At 41.0% G+C, this 23,016-nt stretch overlaps 1 protein-coding gene across 1 annotated transcript; it reads right to left on the reverse strand.

Moving 5' to 3' along the window:
- Window positions 1-6,162: 6,162 nt before the first annotated feature.
- On the reverse strand, window positions 6,163-20,646 carry LOC115023994 (uncharacterized). Its single transcript, XM_029455368.1, has 4 exons — window positions 20,515-20,646; window positions 11,646-11,698; window positions 6,832-7,456; window positions 6,163-6,795 (listed from the first exon to the last, which is right to left on the reverse strand). The coding sequence occupies exons 2-4, from the start codon at window positions 11,675-11,677 to the stop codon at window positions 6,670-6,672; spliced, it is 783 nt and encodes a 260-aa protein (XP_029311228.1). The 5' UTR covers window positions 11,678-11,698; window positions 20,515-20,646; the 3' UTR covers window positions 6,163-6,669.
- Window positions 20,647-23,016: the final 2,370 nt, after the last annotated feature.

The raw sequence follows: 23,016 nt of genomic DNA on the forward strand, positions 1-23,016 counted from the left end.
TTCATTGTTGTATAAGGAAGGAAATAAAGACGACTAATTCATATCGAGCCATAAATAATTCACGTCATTGTTGTCATTTATTCATCGTGTAAAGCAGTTGAGATATTAGTACATTAGAATCCACTGCAGGGTAACTTCTCCCTCTCCTCGCTCATCTGAGCGAACCATCCATCTTCATATTCTATTCTTTCTCATTTCCTTCCCCTCATCTCCGCACCCTCCTTGCTCCTTCTCTCCCTTTTTTTTTTGCGGCGTAATGAAAAGATGATTTGTCTTATTCATCTTGAGTAGGTAGTCCGAAGACCTCGGGCTCTCTATCATATTATTTCCAGATAATGGAGATGAGATGGAGACGTGTTTTCAGCGTTAACCATCCTTGACACTTTTTGTTTCTTCTTGACCTTCTGAGTCTTATCAGGTTCACTAATGCGGGAACGTTTCTGACCTTAAAGAGACAATAGGGAAAAGATACAAATCTGTTAATTTCGGTTATCGCTTACACAAAATTATTAACAGATGCCTCTGACCGACGCCAAAGGACGTGATTTAAACAAGTTTTCTGAGTGACACATGGCCGCCGCAGGTGACATCGCTGAAGGAGGATTTCAAAGTGTTGACCGGGAGGAAGAAACTTTTACATGCAGTGGGAAAAAAAAAAACCTGATGGCACACAAGGCTACGCCACCCCACCCATGGCTGTAGCCTCAAAGCAAACCTGCCTTTTATACACACACACACACACACACACACACACACACACACACACACACACACACACACAGAGGCTAGCTTCGGGGTGTTAAACCTGTCAGACATGCGGTTGACGGTGCAGGACAAATACCTGGTGCAAATATTGACTCCAGTTGCATGTATGTGTGTTTTACTTCAGCTCTCTCTGAGGGTGTCGCCAGCGTTGCGAAAGGTTTCTCACGCTACATTTAAACCGACTAAAAAAATTCCACGTGGAAATTAGGTATGCACATAAAAACGGTATAGATTATAATAAAGCTCTGTTCCGTCTCTTTTGCATGACTTCATAAGCAGTAAATTTATCTAAGGCACTGAATTATTCAGGCCTCGAGGCGACAGAGTTCCCATGCCGATGCCAGGCTAAGTGCCCTACATCTTATCTTTAGCGCTGGCTATCGGCCAAGAGGATAGAGCTCTGGCTCTGAGGGTTTTTTTTTTTTTGGGGGGGGAAATATTTGGTACCAGAGGGAGGAAGTCTAGTCAATGTTTAACATCTTTTGAGCTACATCACGACCCGTAAACGCAGTGACCTTCTGAAATGGCTCACTGCCCACCTGTCTTTAACTCAAATAGTGTTGTTCCAGTCTGCTCACGTGATTTAAACTTGACGGCAATGATTGGAAAATGGCGGCACCGTGAAACTTCTGAAAGTACAAAATATTATTCTTTCACAATTAAAAAGTTGAACCCGTAGAAATAAAACTCACCTTTTGCTCGATTCATTTCTCAATAGTGTTTCCGCTACAGCCTCACCTGGTCAGGTATGCGAGGATTTCACCTGCATTTGCTTCTAGAAATAGAAATGTGTGAACTGGAAAAATAATGAATCGATTTACGTTTCCAGGTAAGGAATTTAATATTTAACCAGAGTAAAAACATTAGCTAATTTTAAAACAGGGTGGACTATTTTGGTCTCTTCAGTGTCGACCCTGATTTAATGGATTTTCAGGACAGCGAGAATCAGTAACGTAATCCTGTTTAAGGATATTTCCTCATTAAATACAGTCCAACCCGTTCCTTTGAGACACACAAGTGTGTGTGTGTGTGCCACAATTAAGTGTGACATCATTAACTCCAACAAAGCCTTGAGAAAAACAAACATGTTAACCGAGCGCACACACCTCGGGGACTCTCTACAGTCGCTGCCTAATGGACCTTGTAAGAACAACATGAAGGAATCTGACACACAAGTGCTCTTTATTTGCCTCCATCTAAATTCAACGTACAGCAGGTTGTGGCACAAATTAGCTTGTTGCAAAACTGCTTTTGTGCTGTTATCTGGAGGCGGGGTGAGTGATGACTGTGAACAGTGAACGCTACTGAGAGGTAACTTGTGTAATGGAAAAACAAGATAGAAAAGGTTAACTCCATTTCCTGCTTTCTTACTGGAATGTCACACAGATATATCAACATGTCTGACCATCTCATGTTCGTGCTTTAAAATAACTAGAAATATTAAAGGGTAAGTCTGCTTATATTATATGTTTTTATTATAAATAAATCCCATGAAAAGAGATGTATTGTAGTGGTCCAGACACATGGGAAGTTTCAGATATGAATAAAAGAAAGGCTCAGTCATTTCATATAACAGCTGGGTACTGTAAGTTAATTATGGTAACGACGTCACATACAGCACACTTGTGCTTGTTCACGCAAGTAGACATGGGAAATGTAGTTCAGAATTGTTGTTCCCAAGGTTCAGATACATAGCAAGCTCCACAGATATATCACAAAAGGTGAGGATGACGACTTCTCGTATGTTTTTCTGCTATTGATTTCTAACTTTCTTCTGTATTGATGGATGTTTTTTTTTTTTTATACCTTTGGGAGCTGCAATTGCGAACTACATTTCCCATGTGTGCTTGCATGATCAAGCACAGGTGCACTCTATTTGACGTCATTATAAGCCCTGAGGTTCCAGTTGGCCAAACATTTGCCCCTGATGGTCTGAAGACTGGAAGCTTTGTTTTGAAAGACTTGATGTTTCTCGTCTTCTTGCACTTTGTTTTAAACGTGGCAGCTTAAAAGTGACCCCAAAAAGAAAGTATCGAGGGATAGACGCACCTTTTTGTTTGGGTCTTTTCATGTTGACATTAGCTGTGCTTGTGCTTTAAATGCTTCTCCATGTGTCGGCACTATTTTATACCCTTATAGGCTCGTAACAACTCTCCCAATGCCCCTTCAGATAAAACCAGATATTTAGCCAAAACAACGCTGGCTACCACGTTATCATTGTGGCCATTTTTACCTGACAAGAGCCCATGAACATGTGCGAATAAACAAACAAGACAAACCATCCAAAACCTTTTAAACAACCTTTTTTTTACAAGGGAATTTAACTTTGAAGAAAAGCTTTTAGTTTATGGCTTTCATACAGAGAAGTCACGATTGTAACGCTTTCCAATAAGCTGACGGCTCATTTGCTCCCCCATTGGTTGATACCATGTGCATTGAAATCCTAGTTTCTTAGAAGTTCACGTCGTCATGTACGTAATATGTAATGTGCAAAACGTGTATGTTATGCTTATGTTTTGCTTTAAATAGAGACATTTATTTTGAAGAAGTTGCAAACTGCAAATTTAAGTCTAGTTGTTTTTTAAATTCATCACATAAATTGAGTTGAATGATTATCCTATCACTTATATTCAAACCTTTGTATAAGTGGCACGATAAATCCCCAGCTGTTATGTATCTATTTCTACATAATCTACCTTTCTGTGGATCCTTGAAAGGATCAAAGTGATCTGGTGACGCACAAGGTGAGCTCGGCTCTGTTGTTTCGTAGATTGATGAAGAGATGAGTCACTGGTTTGATTAAGCAAGATCTCCACGGCAGACCCTGTTGTCATCACACACCATGAATATATGGAAATGTTCTTTTCTCATTTCGCGAGACAATCGCACTCTCTCTCTCTCTCTCTCTCTCTCTCTCTCTCTCTCTCTCTCTCTCTCTCTCTCTCTCTCTCTCACACACACACACACACACTTTGGTGCAGGTGTGACTTATTTCTAGGATGTGCATTCAGAAAAAAGAAAAAAAAAACACATTCTGAAAATATATGAATAAGTGAAAACAATCAATTTGCAAAGATATTTGACCAGAGACAAAAAACACAAAACCTTGTGAATAACATTCGACCTTGAAAATCAAAGTCCAAAATACAGAGAGATCCAAGTTTCAGGCTTAAAAAGAGAACACTGTAATTGTGAGACCCATGGCGAGCAATTATAGTGACGAGCAAAGAGCAAGAAGGATGAAGATAGAAGAGAGTGGGTGAGATGAATAGATAAATGTCCAAAGAAAGGGCTAATTTTGGTATCGTCAGGGTTCTGTTCCACCTCCTGCACTGACGGAGACGCGGAGACAGACACACTAACAGCCTCTCCTGCCGCGAGGAGCCTAAGTCAGCCAGACGAGCAGGATTTACTTTCAGTCATGGCTGTTGTGGAAGTTTCCAAGGTGCTGAGTGTGAGTCTTAATGGTTCAAGCTAAAAAAAAAAAGCCCCAAGGTGTTCATTAGCCGAGGCCCCGGGGCCCCGGACGCTGCCCACCGAGGCGCTAACTCCTACAAATTCCCACAGCGAGCGCACACGTTTATGAAAAGGGAGGGAAGCGCTTGTTAACAAGCATTTGATGTCATGCAGAATCACAGAATCTCTAGGAAGGTCCATTAGCTTTTTGACATTTTAAAGATTTAATACAGTAGCCTATATATTTTATATATATATATATATATATATAGATAGATATATAGATATATATATATATATATATATATATATATATATATATATTATATATATATATATAGATAGATATAGATAATATATATATATATATATATATATATATATATATATATATATATATATATCTATATATATCAGAACATCTCAAAAATAAACACGTCATACAGTGAATTTACAGTGAAATAATGTCATGTGACACACGGCTAATAATATACGCTTTTTAGCTTTGTGGCACCGTTCACTTTTGTTTACTAAAAAACAAACTTGGGAAACAAATAGCACATTAATATATTAATATACTGTATATCTGTGGATTGGTTTACTGTATTGATAAATCAAAGCAAAAACTTAACACAGCAAAAGAATAGTGCTGAAATGATTGATCTTTACATTTATATTGTGTCCGGCTAACCACTAGCTTACAATGCTAACATAGAAGCTCACCGGATGTTACCGATTAAACCCAAAATCAAGTAGAGCAACATCAAAACAAATCTTTAAGTCTCCAAGGACGACAAATCTCAGTTAGGGGGAGATAGGTTGGTCAAATGAAAGTATTTTAACACGTTAAAAGTAGCATGTCCTCCTCCACTGGCTAACGTTAGCTCACTAGCTAATAGCAGTCTTCTATATTCTATATACTCGTAAAAATCTATTCTCAAATCAGAATAAATAAACACGCATGTACATCACAGCCCACATTTTTACATTCCTTTATTTTACAATACAAATATAATAAGTAGAAATGATTTGGCAGGCAACAGTTCAGAAGTTCACTGAGCAACACATGAACACCCCCTCTCCTCTGCAGCGTCGAGCCTCATTCAGTTCCTTATGAGGCACATGAGCTGCGGATTGAACTAACGTCATGGGCCAGACTAGAACCACAAAGCCTGACCTGTAAAATAGAAAGAACAGAGCTAGTACGGGGGGGGTTTGACCCCTTTGTGGTTTACTCATCGATGATTTGTCCAGAGCTGAGGGGTGGACCACGTAGAGAGATTAGTGGGCGGGTCAAGTCGAGTCCATTTTATTTATGCTCGGTCCTGATTTGCTGAAGTCCGCTTTACACTGCAGCTAATAGAATATCTAATATTACATCGATCCATTAGTTTGGCTTTAACTTGCCAGTATATTATATATTTGCTGTAATAATTGTTTTATAATCTTCATCGGGGGAAGTAGGCGGCATGCGATGGGTTTATTGTGTAGTAGAGAGCTCATTTCTTCGTGGTCCATCCCTCGGGTCTTGTTAAGCTCAAAGTTCAGCTGTGAAACAGTGAAATGTTATTTTATCCTTTGGTAACCTTAAGATTTAAAATGTGCATAGATCTTCTGGCATGCCACACTGTAATGTTGTGCAATAAGTTACATTATTAATTGAGTTGTCGGCGTACATGGGTCAGTGTGCAAACTAATTTATTCTAAATTTCAAAGTAGATACAATATTCATTCTGTTTTATTCTGTTGAAATCAATGATGACGCAATAAGTTATAAACAAGGACCGCACCCTCAACCTCCATCGTGCTTCTCAGCTCCAAAACAACGTCCAGTTTCTTCTCACAATAAGTCAAAAACGATGTGAATTATTTATATTATAAATAACAACGGAAGACAAAATAGAGACCAAAACGTGGATATAAAAAAGAATATGCGATGACCTTTCCTCTTTCGCCTGTTCAGTGAAGCGAGGACGAGATTCCTGAAGAGACGGCAAGCTATGGCAAGGACTGTGTGTTTACAAAGGGAATGTTGACTCTATGCAAGCAGTTAGCATAGCGATGCTGCAAAATGTGATAAAAGCATCTGCTGGTCTTTACTAACGCCTGTACAAGGACAGCGTGGACATGGCAAAGCAGCGAGTGAGCACAAACGGGCCCATTCGGACTGTGGAGTGTTAAATACACTGGATTTAAAAAGGCTGATATTCACAGTCAACACATCTTTTCATTTGTGGCATTGGAAAAGTTCACAAGGCAAACGTGTTCCGTCAACGTGGCCGAAATAAAAAAATATCCAAGATTTAGAGTTCAAAAATAAATCCGTACTTCTGAGCGTTCCGGCATTCGTTTCATGTTCTTTGATAAAAACACAAGCGGTGGTTTTGAACGCTCCGTCAGGTCTGTGAGTTTTTTTTGATGATAAGCGAGAGGCGGCGCAGAGGTCTGTCACTCACAGTCCTCCCCGGCAGTGGCGGCCTCCAAAGCAGCCAGAGCCTCCGCCACCATCGAGTCAGTAACGCTCTGCACCTCCTCCTCCTCCTCCTCGTACCTCGCCACCTCATGGTTCTCGGTCTTCGCCACCGAGATCCGGCTCTTGACGGTGGAAACGTCCGGAGTCTTTTGCAGCCTGAGCTCGTCCCTGGTGTCGGCCGACGACAGGCTGGTGGTGCTGGTGTGGATGTCCACGGACAGGACGCTAGCCTCGTCCCCCGTGTCACACGGGTACTCCGGCGTCCCTCCAACGCCCTCGTCTATCTCGTCCGCTGACAGGCTTTCGCTGCCATTCACGCATTCGGTGATGGAGCTGTCCCGCCTGTTCCTCGTCACGTTGTGTTCCTGCTCGCCGTAGCTCCTCTCTTTATTGTACTCCTGTCTGTTCGGGTAAACGGGCACCTGGATCGGGTTTTTATCGTGCATCACCCACCTCGGTCCCAGAGCTTCTGGCTGGATGATGTAGAGACCTCCATCTGCGGGTGGTGCGCTCCCCTGCCTGTGCAGCTCCTTCGCAGGTGAAGGTGCGGCGTGCAGCCTGTGGTTGACGTGGTTGTTGTCCACCTCGAATTTCAGTGTGCTGTCGTTGGACTTGCTGTAGCCGAGGTTGTTAAAGCCTTGCTTCTGCTTGTTGAGGCCACTGAGCGGGTCGCTGCGTGGGAGGTGGTGGGGCTGGTAGAGCGAGCTGCCTGCAGAGTCCGTCTTCCTCACATCCACCGCCACAGAGGGGTCGTAGATGTAGCTGTGAGCGAGACAGACGAAGAGGGTGTTACAGAGACACAAATAATTAAAGATCAATTTGAAATTATTTACTTCCAAAAGGGTCACAGTTAAATGGCAACCTCTGGTTTTTAAAAGAGAACGCCTTAAACTTGCATTCTTTATAATGGCCAGCAGGGGGCAACTCTTTTGGTTTCAAAAGAAGTCTGATTGTATAGAAGTCTATGACAAAATGACCCGACTTCTCCCTTGATTTATTACCTCAGTAGATGTCGTGAACATGAGTTTATGGTGTCGATCACAAGTCTTCTTCAATACAGCATGATGTCCATTTTGTATTATATTGAATTAGAGTTCTATAAAATGTGAAATTCTGGCCTGTGCATATGATACTGTATGTCTAGGGCTTTTATTGCAAAAGGAAGGAGTGGATCTAGGAAGCGCTGCCTTTGTTTATAATCCTCATAAAAAAGGCCCAAATCAACCCGTTCAGCATCCTCTCGTGTCATTGCTGGTTCCAAAAAAACAAGATGGCCAAACAAAAAGCCAAAATAGAGGCTTTAAAACCGTAGTCCACAAGCCAATGGGTGGCGTCACGGAGACTACTTCCACTTCTTCTATACAGCCTATGGGTCAGAGTTACACTTGGCTTCATTATTTGATTTCCTGGATCACTGTCTGTCCGTCTGACTGGGCTCCAGGAGTCAGATGTTCCCGTGACTGACACTTTATCGTGCAGGCGATGCACTTTTTTAAAATGCCACTGTTTCGACTGAGACGTGCATGCACTTGATGTTTACACAGACTGCATCTAGCCGTGGCTGTGGTGATGTTTGCACTGCTCATGTGAATGTCAGATATATTATGCAGACAGTTGTCGGATGGAGGAGAGTAAAGAGGACAGGGAGGTGTAACCAGCCCTCTGACTCCGCTCTACACTCTTCTTTTTCCAATTCTGGTTGAAATAGTAAAATACTGACATCTCCTCTCACATGTTAGGGTTAGGGTTAGGGTTAGGGTACTCCATACCGACGCACAGATATGAGTGGTATCAATCTTTTTTATGGAGACTACTCTTGGATGCTAGCTTATTTAGCTCAAAGACAATAACGCTATTTTTCTGAGCGGAGGAAGGATACCTTACGCTTATAGATTTTCTTCTGGTTGTAATGTCCCGACAAAATAAGTTGTTTCCCGCTCTGAGAAAAACACCTATCACCATAAATTACAGGAAAAGGTCTTCTTTAAAAAACACTTTTGATTATAGAAGCTGAAGGGGAAATAATTGTGAGAAAAACAAACGGGCAGCTGATTGTGTCGAGTCTAAGTGAGAAAAACAAAACAATAAATTGCTAATAAGCGCAAATAAATTCACATTTTGTTTTCCGAAAAAATAATGAGCCCTAGTTATGCCACAACGTTCAGCCAATTAAGTTGAGTGACACTGTGTTGAATGTGAAGGGGGGAGACAGAAAAGCAGCATTGATGTTAGATGTTTCTGTTGAACCCCTGCTCACACAATCGTCTATTGCGTAAACTACAGACCGCCATATGCTCCGCCAGATATCTGTCGATGCCGTCCAAATTCCTGGTAGGATGGTCGAGGTCGATTAAAGGTCTGGGACTAATTAAGTTCCACACCTTTAATATCCCCCTGTAGACTGTAATGACTGCCTGATACCCCGTTTTGGAGGATCTTTCTGAGTATATAAGTAGAAGATCACACACACATCTCGACAGATATTAGGAGTGTTGGCATGTGGTCTTTATTTTGTGGACAGTGTAACAGGCTGTCAGACATCGCCTGCTGCGAGAGCCTCATGCTTGTCCTTTCATTAGTTTTCTCCTCCACTCTCCGAGCCTCGCAGCCCCAGCAGAGCTCCATCTCACAGCTCTCCAGGTGCCTCCACACTAACCTCCTTCTTGTTTCCCTTTCAGCGTCACTGTAATGTAGTGGCAGCTCCCTAATCTACTATCCCTTTGCACTTGACTTCTCCTTGATCTTGAGCGCCTTCCCTCAAGCTTTTTTCCCCAACCATCTATCGTCTCACTCACCGCCGCCTCCTTCTTCCGTCTCAAGTTGTCCTCTTCGCTCTTCTTTTCTGTCCTCCACACTGTTCTATATTCATGTGTTAACCAAGAAGTGTTGAAATTGAAAACTTTCAGATATATTAAATGGTAAGCAGACATACAAGAGCATCCGCCGCCTACACATTTATAGTCGCAAGCTCACACGCACGCACACGCTCACCCTCTGACTTAAGCACCTCTCTCTCACCCTACATCCTCCCGTGTCTGCCTTCACAGTGGAAAGCTGAGAAAATGAATGTTTTCCATTTCTCTCGCTCCTGGGCAGCGGCGCCGCTGTGCCAAGGTGAAATTTGAGGCTCGCTTTCAGAAAAGCCAGACACACACACACACACACACACACACACACGAGATGTTTTACAAAAATAAGACCAATGATTGGTGAAGCTGGACAAAAAGCGAGAAAATGAAACTGTATTTTCATCGACGCCAGGAGGCCGCACTTTCTTTCTCAAACTTGTGGCTGCAGTTTTCTGTTTCTGTTTATTGTTGGAGACGAAACCGACCAAGGAGGCGGAGGTTCGTGGGTACATTGAATAATACAGATTCATTTGGGATGTGTGAGTGTAAATCAAATCGCTCCGAGAACAAAAAGTGGCACAGACAGAGAGGCGAGCAGCAGCTCCCCAGTGTTAGGCTCACATTTAAATTAGCATATAAGTAGATGCAGTGGGTTCTGGGGAGCGTTCCCCTTTCCGTCGGGATTCCCTTTCTGTCGAGTTTTGTTTATGTTGAAGAGTCTTTTGAATGAAGAATTATTTTTGCATACGTTTTAACTGCGATGGAGCTGTGGATATATGCTAATGAGCCTGCATGTCACATACGAAGGTTGGTAGTCGTATGTGCACAAGCACTGAAAAAGTGAGTTTTTCTTTTATGGATTTTCAATAGAATATACCTGGAAGGTATATTTTGGAGGAAGAAATATAGTAAATAAAATGAACTTCTGATGCTGTGTTTAAGAAAACAATAAAAATCAGATTTCCCCTTTTTTTTTATTACGTTTTTTTTACCTGGTTTTCATCAAAATAAAATAAAAATAAACACAAATATAATTATCCTACTGATACTGAGGCCACACTGTTGACCCAGTAACCTACAGGCCCACCCTGCCAAACCCTAAACACCACTAAGCCCAGAAATGTGGCACTCCAAACAATTACGGAGGTGTGTGTGTGTGTGTGTGTGTGTGTGTGTGTGTGTGTGTCACAAGCATTCACATGTGTGTCTTTGACATGAGAAAGAGAAAAAGGACAAAATGTGAGGAGGGGGATTACGACTCTGGTATGCGTGTCACAGCGTGCCCTTTCATTAATCTGCAATCAAAATCTCGTTTCTCGGCCCTCTTCTATCTCCTCGTCCACCTCCAAAAAGCACAATGATGTCAAACCCTGACAACGATGCCGTGTCGGCTTTTAGTGAATAGGCAGTCCTGCAAAGAAATACAGTAACCAAGGGTGATGGCTAGTGGCATATTGACTCACAGTTTGCACAAAGCGCCCACGTGAGGCTGAGTGCAGACATATTATAAATGGACCTCTCACTATCTGCATGATACAAGACAAGAAATCATTATGTGGGCAAGGAGACATTTGAATTGGCAATGCTCACCTGCAGATAAGGAAATCTACAGTGAGAGGTTGTCACCGAGGAGGTCGACCGGCTAACGATGAATTGGCGCTTAAATATTAGTTTATAGAGCAGAAAAGATGCTTTGAGCTAAATGCTAACGTCACCATGCTCACAATGACAACGCTAACATGCTGACAAGCAGTTCTAATGTTCACCATGTTCACCATTTTAGTAAAAGGACAAAAGAACATCAATGAATGAGTGTTTCTTCAGTGGAAAGAAATGAATAAACTGTTGACAGTGAGGTCTGTGAAGGACCCAGTGACGGTGTTTCTGGTCATGTTGCTGTTTCATCTTTTAGTTTACTTCAATTTATCATTTTGCAATATTGTGAGTACCACACACAATGAGTCATACTGTATATCTCCAAAACCTTGAAAATAAAACAAAAAGTGTCGATACCACTAGAGGTGTGTTAAAAACAAACAAAAAAGATGTCATTTGGGTGAAGGATCCCCGAAACAAAGAAACAACAAGAGGTAATAACTCACCTTTTTATCATCCTGCAGCATTGGCACCCCATTTGGCCAGCTGTGTCGTGGAGCTGTGGTGGGACATTAACAAAGACATGAAACTTTAATAACAGAGACAACATCTAAAGCAACAAAACTTTAGCGGGTGTCATTTTCTCGTCAATGTCCGAGCTCGAGTTCGGGGGATACAGTTACACACACACACACTTTGACAGATTCCGAGATGCTATTGATCGGACGGTTCACCACCTCTGACATGTGAGTGGTTTTTAAATGAGCGCTCTCTCGAAGATTCCACCTCATCAGTCAAGTTTTTGCTTTGCCCTTGGTCTCGGCGGTGTTTGGACACAAGGATGAAGACTCTGTCTGCCTGAAGCACCGATAAAGATGTTATTGTCATCCATCACTGTTGTGTGTGAGTGTGTGTGTGTGAGTGTGTGTGTATCGTGGAGTGTGTTTCTATGCGCAGGATGGGAGTGACCTTTTCTCTCCTGGTGGTGTGTTTCTCGAGGCTTTGGCATTTCATTGCCTGGGTAAATAATTAATCACTGAGTCTTGAATAGGATTGTCTGCGAGCGAAGGCGAAAGAGAGAGCGACAGAGATAGAGGACACAGTATCTTTGCGGAATAAAAGGAAGGATGTCTGCCCACGAGACAAACGGTTTCTATTCTTAACCTTAACCTTTCTGACCCTGCAGGTTTCCTTTTACCTTTGGTCCAATCTTTGAACAGAATGAGAAAGGTACAGAATAATTTGATCCCCTGATTTTCCACTAGCAGATCCTGGCGTTTTGTTCATGGTTTGTTCTTGGACACATCTGATTAAGATACATCAGGCTTTAGCAACACAGGTAATACTTGTTAGGAATTCATTCTTGACTTTGGTATTTTCCTGGGATTTGCTGAGAATGATTTGTCTCCATTACTCCTGTACGTTTTTAAGATGCAGTAAAGCCAGGCAACAATGATGTAACAGGCTTTAGTTACGCGGTGGGACTTCATACATCTCTGTGCAGAGTCCTGGAGGGAACGAGCGAAGAGGTCCAGGTGGACCCTGCTTGCGGGGTTTGTATGAAAAATGCATGTGGGACCAACAAATACGCTCTTGATGAACATAACTCCTCATGATAGCATTTAAAAAGCAAAGAGATCTAACGAGGGACTGCTGAGTACTGCAAGATGCCTTTTCCTTTTTTTTTTTTTTACATGAAAGTCTGTTATTTGTTCAAAAGCAACAAAGCATGACTTTGCTATCCCAAGGCATCTAATCATCCCCGCACAGGTCTGCTGCTGTGCACCACGTCATAAAAAGAGTCCGGAGGTCGGTGTAAACGCAGACAAAGTCAGCTCGGACACAGAACAAATCTCAAAATACACTCTTCTTGTCTCCGAGTGGCCTCTATTCTCTCCTTGTCCTTCACAGAAACTAGGTGTTGTTGACTGTAACCGAGCTGAAACAATCCCCCCCGGCACACCCTCACAGCTACTTCTGGAGAAGCCAAGAGACTGTACCATGACGAGTGCCAGTGGTGCTGTAAATAGAAAGACTGTTTTACACACTGTTGCACTGGCAAACACCCACCAACCCAGTGCCTCTTATCTTCCAGGGGGGCAAGAGAGGAAGTAATTTCCCAGCGGGCATCGGGAACTATCACGTTAATGGAGCGTCTTATTCGTCTCGGAAGAAGTCACCATCAGCTGACTTTTACAATTACTGGTCGCATTGAAGCGGGTCAATAATCCTGTGACAAGCTCCCAATCCTCTGATCGCTCATGCTGATTTCTCCCTCCACAGCCTCCGGCTTCCTCCTCTTCCTGTTTTTTGTTGTTTGTGTGGTGGCATTTTATTGCCGTTGTGCATTCTGTATATTCCATATCTCGGCGAAACGTGTCTGTTGCTTTCTGCTCTCTATACCCCCGGGGCCGTATTAATGTGCTTGCAGGCTGCCTTGAATTCGTTTGGGGACCATCGTCGAGCTCAGAGCCCGCTCCGCCGAATCCGACTGCATATCTATTTGTCGAAATAAATGTTTCTAAACCCTGTGACATAACTATCTCTGACTGGATTGTTATGAATTAATTATGAGCTTGAATAAGTTCGGCTCCTTCCTGGCACCATGTTTTCACTCACAGATAAAAACACTGTGACAGTACGTGGATTATTACGTGTTGTGACAGCGGAGTCAGAAACTTACGTCAAGCTAAATGACTCACTCCACATTTTGTCTTCATAAAATGATCAAATATGGTAACATGCAGGGGATAGCAAGTTAACATCTTTAATTAGAATTTCATTATTGAACTATTGTCTACATTATACACAATTAAAACTAGATCCTCCTGACAGCCTGTAAAAGGTGCACGGTGGTTTGTGTCTACATTTGTTTTCTTTATCGGCTGGAGCTCGAGAGGCTGAACGTTTTATAGTACAAACAAACACAAAACAGCAGCACTCACATATTTCTCAATAATATGAACTGTTTGGTGTTTGCAATATTATTAGGCTGATGACACTCAACACTGTCAAGACCACTACGAAGAAATAACATGAGAATAAAGCAACAACAGGAGAAGAGAAAGTGGAACAACATGATCGTTCTAAGAATATTTACCCCTGCAGTCAATCTCATGACTTCTCCCTCTCATGTGTCAAATCATGGGAATATAGCAAGCTTTAAAAAAAAGAAGAAGAAGAAAAGCTGAAGGCTAGAAAACAAGGTTGTGTTCAATAAAACGGTCATCATGAAGCATTTAATTTGTGTCAGCAATGTGATAAATAGTAAAACACACGGCTCTTGGCTGCTATACAGAGTTTGCTTACTTATTTTTAAATGATACCAATTCAATGTTTTTATTTCTTTCCGCCAGAATTGTGTGCATATGCCTTTTGTGGAGTGACTTCTAACACCGAGCGAGGACACACTATCAGACAGGACGACTGATGGTTGGCTGACTTGGTCGGAAAAAGCTGGTTTGCATCGGCGTGGAGTTGGGTTGCAAATTTGCAAGGCAAAAAAAGTAGCTCTGTGTCGCCGGGTGCTGACACTGTAATTGTAGTGTTACCTGCCTTGGGCTAAGCATTCTGCTGCTGGTCAGCAGGAACAGCTCAGTCAGAGGGGAACTAGTCTGCAGGGCAGCGATGACACGGTGCCATCTTAACTCAAGAGTGACTAGCTAGTTACATCGCTGACATTAGCATTAAAAAGTCAACTCCCAAGAAGTCTGCTTAAAGACAAAGTTGACTAACGAGGCACGCTGATGTATGTTCTAGCTCCAGTGCGTCTACTCGCAGCTGTCATCTTTGCCACACTGTGTTTGCAGAGTAAATAGCCATAGATACAAAGAGAGAAGTGGGAAAAACCAGTGCGGCAGGTTTTGAGATTAATGTTAAGAGTTCAGATCTGAACCCGGACCGTACCTGCGTCTTTAACACCAGCCCGGCTGAATGCAAGCAAGACAAATAAATGCAACAAATCCTCACAACTCAGGGGTTGGAACAGGGAATCTTAGACTGTTCTTGCTTGAAAAATAACTTTCATTGTCAAATAACCGTCTAATTGTTTCAGCTCTATTTGAACAAAGTGGCCAAAACGTTATACTTTGTTGGGTCGGTGCATTTACGTGAAAGTAATGTACTATTTTATTACAGTTTTATAACACATTTCTTTAAATAATTATCTTTTGGGGCATTTTATGCCTTTAACCCAGAGGAAACCAGAGCACCTCATGCTTCTAATCCACTACAACTCAGACAATATAATAGATAATATATGTAGTTATTTATTATTATTAAATAATTGATCAGCATAAAAAAACTTGATGCATTGACATATTAATTAACAGTGTATAAAGTAGTTAGTTTCGCCTCAATTAATTACAACACAGGCTGCCAACACAGTAATACATTAGTAATAATACTATGATAATATACAGGGGTCATGCAGCATAATGAATATTTTTACATGATACTTTAAGAACATTTTCCTTCTAATACTTCAGTGGTTTTACTCAAGTTAAATGCAGGACTTTTCATAGAGTAAAGTAAGTTTGATCAGGTTAAGGAAGGCATGTACCTGCGAGTATTAAAGCATAATCAGAGGAGTCATGAGAAAGTGAGCCACACAAACCTGTCAGTCATGAGGATTGTGTCCCACAGTAACCAACAGCAGCTGACTCAGATTCACACACTAGCATATCCAAAATGACCAATCATGTTGTTCCCCTGGAGACTTTCCAATCATTCATTCACATATTGCCCATTGTTGGCCGGCAATAACCGTGCTTTATCTGCTCCCTGTGCCATTCAGTTATTATATATTGCTCCTGTTTTTTATGATAGGGAAGATCGGAGGACGATTACTGATGGGGACAGATATTTCAGCGCTGGCAGCTTGGCCGATCTCCCATTTTTTCGCTTTCTGAGTTTTCTCCAGGGGAAATTGAAACATTTCATCTTGGAGAAACAGGTGCAATAAAAGTGAGATTGCTGTAGAGTGTCCCCTAAAAGTGGACTGGATTGAAATCCAGGGGATACCCGTGGAACTGGCTGTCAGAGCCAATTTTGAACGATTGCTGCGGGTGGAGAAAGTTCCTCAGGAAAGATAAGGCATAAAACAATTCTTCCTCTGGAGAGAGTCCAGTTAAAATAGTTTTTATCTCTTAAGATAAATTATTCAAAAGTTATTTTGTGGGGGAGGAGGACGGGTTATTTTCACACTAATTGAAGCTTTAGAGGTGATGTTTGTTTTCTTAAACCTTTATGCTAAATCTTGGCAATATATGGAATTTAAAGCATATCTATGATTGAGGGATTGCCTCCACGTGGCTCTCAACTTTGCGATGGCTTAGCCGGCGGCTAGCAGCTAACGGTGCTAACAGTGTTAACCTGAGGGGGGACCGGAGGGTGGTGTTACGCTTCCGCCAATGGCGTTGGTTTGGATCAGCTGCGATTAGCTAGCGTTCTGATAAAAACAACATTACTCCACTATATCTTTACATAGAAAATGGTTGTTTGCTGCTATATCAATGGTCTAAATGCCGAATGAAGAACTTTTAACGTGGTGTTTAAAACTGTCGTGATTTGATCTCTAGTCAATCGTACAACCTCAAAACACAATATCACAACGTCACCTCCTTGAGATAGTCTTCCTTCAGTGTCTGATCTGATATATCTGATACGGTTGTTTTTGCTGTGCCTTTGGACGGCTGAAATCTATCCACAACTATTTCCTGTTTAACAGTCGGTTGGAGTGTAAACACTACACACACATAACCCTATTTCACTACATACAGGTACACAAGGTTTAGAGACAATAACAGAGAGCTTGAATAACGTTAGAGGCTTACTAATAGATAATACAAATCCCCTTTCTCTTATCTACTGACAGTAATTGAATGCGCATTCGAAGAGTTGTTGCCCTGAGGTGTAGATATGAATATTACTCTGGAGGGTCTCTGGTGAACTTTACAACAAAGGAGTCGAGTCTTTCAAAGACGAGACCCTGCTGTTGCTACATAGCTCGGTCACCTGATAGATCTGTTCCGCTTATGTAAGCTTTGTGCTACACTATAAAGTCATAACTTATATCTTGACACCTACTTGGTCAGTGTTTGTGTGTGTGAAGGGACAGTGAGACGGGAGCTCATGTTCAGGTGATGGAAAAGTGGGCTAACTGGTATGACATACATAAGACTGTCGTTGTTTTTGTTTATTGTTCGTTGGATGTGCTTGTCTGGTATGCTAAAAGGAAAACTGGGGGTACATTTGATGTTATTTTGTAGGCAGTCCTACAAATTCTTATTCCCCATCCTCTATTCCAATCTAGAGCTGAAAAGATGAATCGATTTGTTACTCAAATGAAAATTAATCTGCAACAGTTTTGCCAAATTAATTACGAAAATAACCCGCAAATTAATTCAGAACTTTAGTGCAAAGTGAAACGATAGAGAATACACACTGTCTATGTTTAGATGCATGCACACAAATACAGAGTAATCAGATAGAGACAATAGTTCAACTGAGTTTGATCCGATTTTAGAAGATATTGACATTTTAGTTATTATGAATTTAGATGACGTAATCGTATCTGCAAAAGTAAACCTGATCTACAACCAATTCCATTTTATCAAGCTGCAACTGGCTTTTATCTAATATATGTGCTCATGGACATGAAGTCAAACTGAAAACAAAGCACTTATTGGCAGGATTTCCTTGTAGTCACCAGCGGCCGGTGTGACCCTCTGCATTTCTCTGCTGAAAGAGAACTGCAGCATTCGATAAGGTGGTCAATTTAGGCCTCTTATCAGCTCTGAGGCTTTTAAAATCAGGCTGAAATGTCAATACATGATTTAAAGTCTGTGCAATGACAATAAAAAAAGTGGCGCTGCCTAACCCACTGCTTTATCCAGTTTTTAATAACCTGCATGTACAGTAGATGAGATAACCTTCCACACCTGATAACGCTTCCCATAAAAGAGCTCGAGCTATTCATCTGAGTGGCGTTATTGTGTAACCTTTTTCAATTGCGACTCGCACAAGGAAACACTGTTAAATATGTGTTAACAAAAGGAAAGTTGGACACGTGTGCTTGATGAGCTCCCCTTGAGCTGTCTGATACGAATCAGCCTGGCGTGATGAGGCAAGTGTATCTATGGAGCTGTCGTAGCAACAAATGTATATAAAGTCAGCCCTCGTTAGGGATCAATCTGCAGCATTTCTGTTTTGTTTTTAGCCCACTCTTTGTTTAGATTCCAAGTTTCTGCTTACGCTGCACCTGCATTCAAACTAGGCCATGAACATTTTGGGATGTCAAGCTAAGTGTGTGTTCATGTCAGTTTCTGTGTGTGTAATATGACAGGTCCAAACGTCCTTTTAGAATGGCCTTGGGCAGCAGTCTGATGAAAACAAGTCCTGTCTCCTCTCTATTACCCAGCAGCCCACACTTATCAATAGCACTCCCCTCCTCTCTCACACTGCAAACAGACCTGCTGCTGTTTTCCCCCCGTGGATCCTCCTGACCCAGGAGCTCTCAATTGTACTAGTAAACAAGCCGACGGAGAGCCAAAGAAGAGCTCGCTTTTAAATGATATGGAGCAGGTGAAGCGGTGGTAAATAATAAAGGAGGCTAAACAACATTTTCAAGTTGATCTTTAACATTCAAACAACTATTGTTGTAATAATAACAGGTAGTTCAGTGGTTTTATTAGACTAGACTTATTATTATGTCTATTTAGTGCTACAGTACACGGCTGTCCATTAGAAATCATATGATTTTTATACAACAACACAGCATTGAACTCTATTCTCATGTTTACATCCTGTTTCAAGGCGATTTATCTTGCTGGTGCAAAGCAAACTAAACCTTGTGCAAATATTATTTGCATACACTTTTAATGGCTTGTTTTGTTTAATAGGCTGTCACATGGGTGGAGTATGCCACTAAAGGCAGGAAAATGTGTTTTCCAAACCGCAGCTTAGCATCTTATGTAAATCAATTGTCAGGATGTTGTAACTCCAACCCGACTATAGCTGAAGGGCCAGAAATTCATCACATAGTTTTAAGAGACACTTGATGTATGATAGCCGCTCGTAGACGGCTGTTAACATCATGTTAAAGAGAAGAAAAAACGACAGACAGGACCGGTTTGGGCTCAGACATAAAGTTTGAGTGCCGTTTTAAGTGACCTAGAGTTCAGTGGGGCTATGTGTTAGATGTGCAAACAAAGCCCAAGGCCGTTTACATGAGTCCTGGTTAACTGATTCAAGACCATTCCTCCTTCACCACTCCACTCCATCCCAACAAAGAACAAATGTCGCCAAACACAGCCCTCCATTCACTCATTAACTTCACCTGCTCATGTGCAGTGTATTTAGGCTGCGCTGGACATTTTCAGCGTCCGCATGTCACATTTAAAGTACTGTGGGCGACATACTGAAACATTATGTGGCTTTGTTCTTACACAGGTATACACATTTACATTGAGACAATTGAAAATATTCTGCCGATTGGCCTTCGTTTGAGTCACTTCCATAAGCAAAAATGCAAAACAATGTGCTGGTAGCAGCTTTATATTATTGTCAATTGAATAGTGTTGAAATTTCAATTATTTTCATTAACTAATCTGCCAATTATTTTCGCATGTCCAAGGTGATGTCTTTAAATGACTTGTTTTGTCAGTTTAACTACCAAAGATATTTATTTTAATACGATTTAACACAGAGAAAATTAAAAAATACTTTTAATACGATTAATCGATTATGAAATAGTTGATTTATATCGTTGCAGCTCTAAAATAGAGTCCAGTTCCTGTATTGTTAGTCAAAAAGAGCCTTTTTAACAGTTTACAGATAAAACAATAATCTTTTTGATAAAGAATCCACAAAGTATAGTAGCACTTACATGAATAAATAAAATATGAAAAGATACCTTCTTTTTGTTTTGTTTTTTCTTCATTTACGGCCATGCAATACTACAGTTCAAGTATGTAAGTGTTTAAATACATAGCCATATGTCATTACGTGCAACAGGTGTGCACGCACATCTCCATTGTCAGTGTGTAAACTGCCTTACTATTCAAAGAATTGCCTAAAACGGTCTTTTCATCTTTAATTACCATGTTAATATGCATAACGTATCCTTAAAGCGACCTTATTTTGTATAATATCGTGAAGTAATTGTAATTTCTTTGTTTTTCAAATCGTGCACGCGCCATATGGCTGACATCACTAATCAACGTTCACCTGTTGCTGTGACTAACCGTCGAGGCTGTGCTAACAGCGGTTTAATAACGCATCAACAACACTTTTCACGCTCTTTAAAGTTAATTCAGAACATTATTTTTCATGTAGGCGAGCCAGAAAGATAAGCAAAATGTTGTTTTAACCTACCTGTTGCGCTAAGCGAAGGTGTGGCACTTTGCCCTAGGTATCAAACATTCACGGATAACTTCAGTTGTCATTTAAGTTGTTCTCGTTCGATCCTTTTCTGAGTAGAAATTAATACAAGTAAAAAAGTAGAGGCTCCATTGAACATCTTCAGCTGGCAGGATATGACTTCTTCCCTTTGGTTTGAGTTGTTGTGGAGAAGAGTCCCCCCCCCCCTCGGTGACTCCACAGTCCCATGTCTCCTGTTTGAACAGCCGTCTGATGGTTAGTTAGCCTGGGAAACTAGTGGACCACTGTCAAGCTAAACAAGGTGAACTACAACTATTTCCTGTTGTGACTTTCAAAATAAAACTCACTAACGCTTACAAAAACTACATTATTTACAATATTTATCGACTATATAGTTTACCAAACTGTGTGCTTAATTAGTTGGTGTGTTTTTACACTGTGGTATTGCTAGTTACTTCAGTCAATGCTTATCATACAGTACGCTACAACAAAGGAGCAAAAGAGGTTAAAGAAGCTAAAACACAACAAATAAAATAAACTTAACAATGTTATGAACGTCCCAATAGACATTTATAGTGCTTATTAGGATGTAATCCTAACTAAACATGTGTCTTTATCTTCAAAATTAAACTTTAGAACAGCTCAAAGATCATGTCCACAGTAATACAGCCATAACCGCAGAGGGTTTGCTTAATTTTAAGAGATCACAAACAAAAAAACACCCCGTAAACATGATGAAGTATCAAACTAATGAAGGTTATATGAGAATAGGGTCATGTCATCATTTACTTTATTACATTATTATTCACAGTACACCGTATTGTGCTTTAATAAACCTGACTTTCTGTCTGGACGTGGTAAACTATGTCCAGCTTGACTCAGTTTAACCTGACCAGCCTCTTCAGTTTGATCATATGACTTGGATGCGATTAGAGCGGAATAACCCCTTAACACTTGCTACCTACTTAACAAAACCTGGCTTCAACCCAGAAAAGGAAAACAAGAGAGAAAGAGAAGTCTCTAAATGTGTGAGTCTGATCCAAAAAAAAAACGACCTACAACTGAAAAACCGGTTTGAGTGTTTACAGATGCACCGACAATAACGTTTTTTTTGGTGCTGCCTCACGAAGATGTTACAAATGATAACATAAATGCAGGAGTAAATGGGTTAAAGTGTACTACAGGGAGGTTGTTGGCATTGCCTTGCTCTGGGTTGTGCTTTTATAGTGAAAATGACATGTATTGTTAAAACACATGTGCAATTCTCCTTTAACTAACATGAATAACATCTGACTCTAATATGTGTAAATGTGAGTGACCTTGTTTTTTTCATAACTACAGTATGTATGTGTGAGAGTGAATTTATGAAGCATTTTCAGGCACAGGCTTTTGGAAATGAAAATACTCTATGAGTATCATAGAAGAACACTGGAGATGTTTTTTCCTGCTCAGGCTGCAGTTGACATAGATGGCAGCTAACATTCTGGCGAAGACTCAAAACATGACAACAATGTGACACATTAAATGCAAAATAGAGCCCTTCTAGACATTTTCAAAGATAGGGGCCAGTGGTGTCGCATAAATACTGCTTCCTTTTTGCAACAACGCTCCTCCCAAAGAATGAAACACAGAGAAAAGTAAAATAAATGTATGTATGTCTAAGTGTTTAGACTCTTTATCTTGAGTGTGCATGACCTCAGACTAAATCTTAATGTTCGTCACCATGTGTCATTTAAAGGATTCTTCGTACCAAGAAGCGATAACTTTGATTCGTCGTCACACATTGTGTTGAATATCGTCATTGTTTGGCTTCGACAGTGTAAATGGACATTGGTATGTACCGAGTCATTCCAGGACTGGTGCCTAAAATAGAAAAGTCTGGTCGGTAAAGGAGAACACATCGGATTTAACATTGTATGTAGGAGCTATTAACTGCCATTGTTTAATTTCATCCTATATTTTGGGTGTTCAGATAAAATAATCCCAAATGCATCCGCACAAAGTGGAAACTCTAATCACTTATGACAGGCAAACAGCTCTTCCAACATCTTGCTGCTGTTCACCTGAAATGAAAATAGAGCAAGGAAGCCTTCACATATCTGCATCTGTGCTCCCAGCATGCTTCAGAGGAATTAGGTCAGGGCTTCTTGGAAGTTATCTTTCCAAACTGGGGTCTAGCGTTGAGGCAATTGGGGAAATGTGAGGGAGGGAATACAAGATAAAAAAGGGATGAAAGGAGGCACGATTGTGTTTCAGTGATTGGATTTATAATTCACCTCACAGACAAGGAATGGCACTTTGTAAAATGCAAGCTTTGTCTTTGAGCGGCTTAAAAGTGGTGCGATTTCTCCGCGCAAACATCCCATATTTGGTGAAAGGCTTCTAGTTAGTCAAACACGGGCTACTCAATCTACCAGAGTATTTTATTTTTTTAGCTTATACCGACGGGGGTTTAGCTTTTGCTTAAATTTCAGCTCTAAGTAAGGTTGAAGTGTT

This window comes from Cottoperca gobio, chromosome 18, assembly GCF_900634415.1.
Source record: "Cottoperca gobio chromosome 18, fCotGob3.1, whole genome shotgun sequence".
NCBI lineage: Eukaryota > Metazoa > Chordata > Actinopteri > Perciformes > Bovichtidae > Cottoperca > Cottoperca gobio.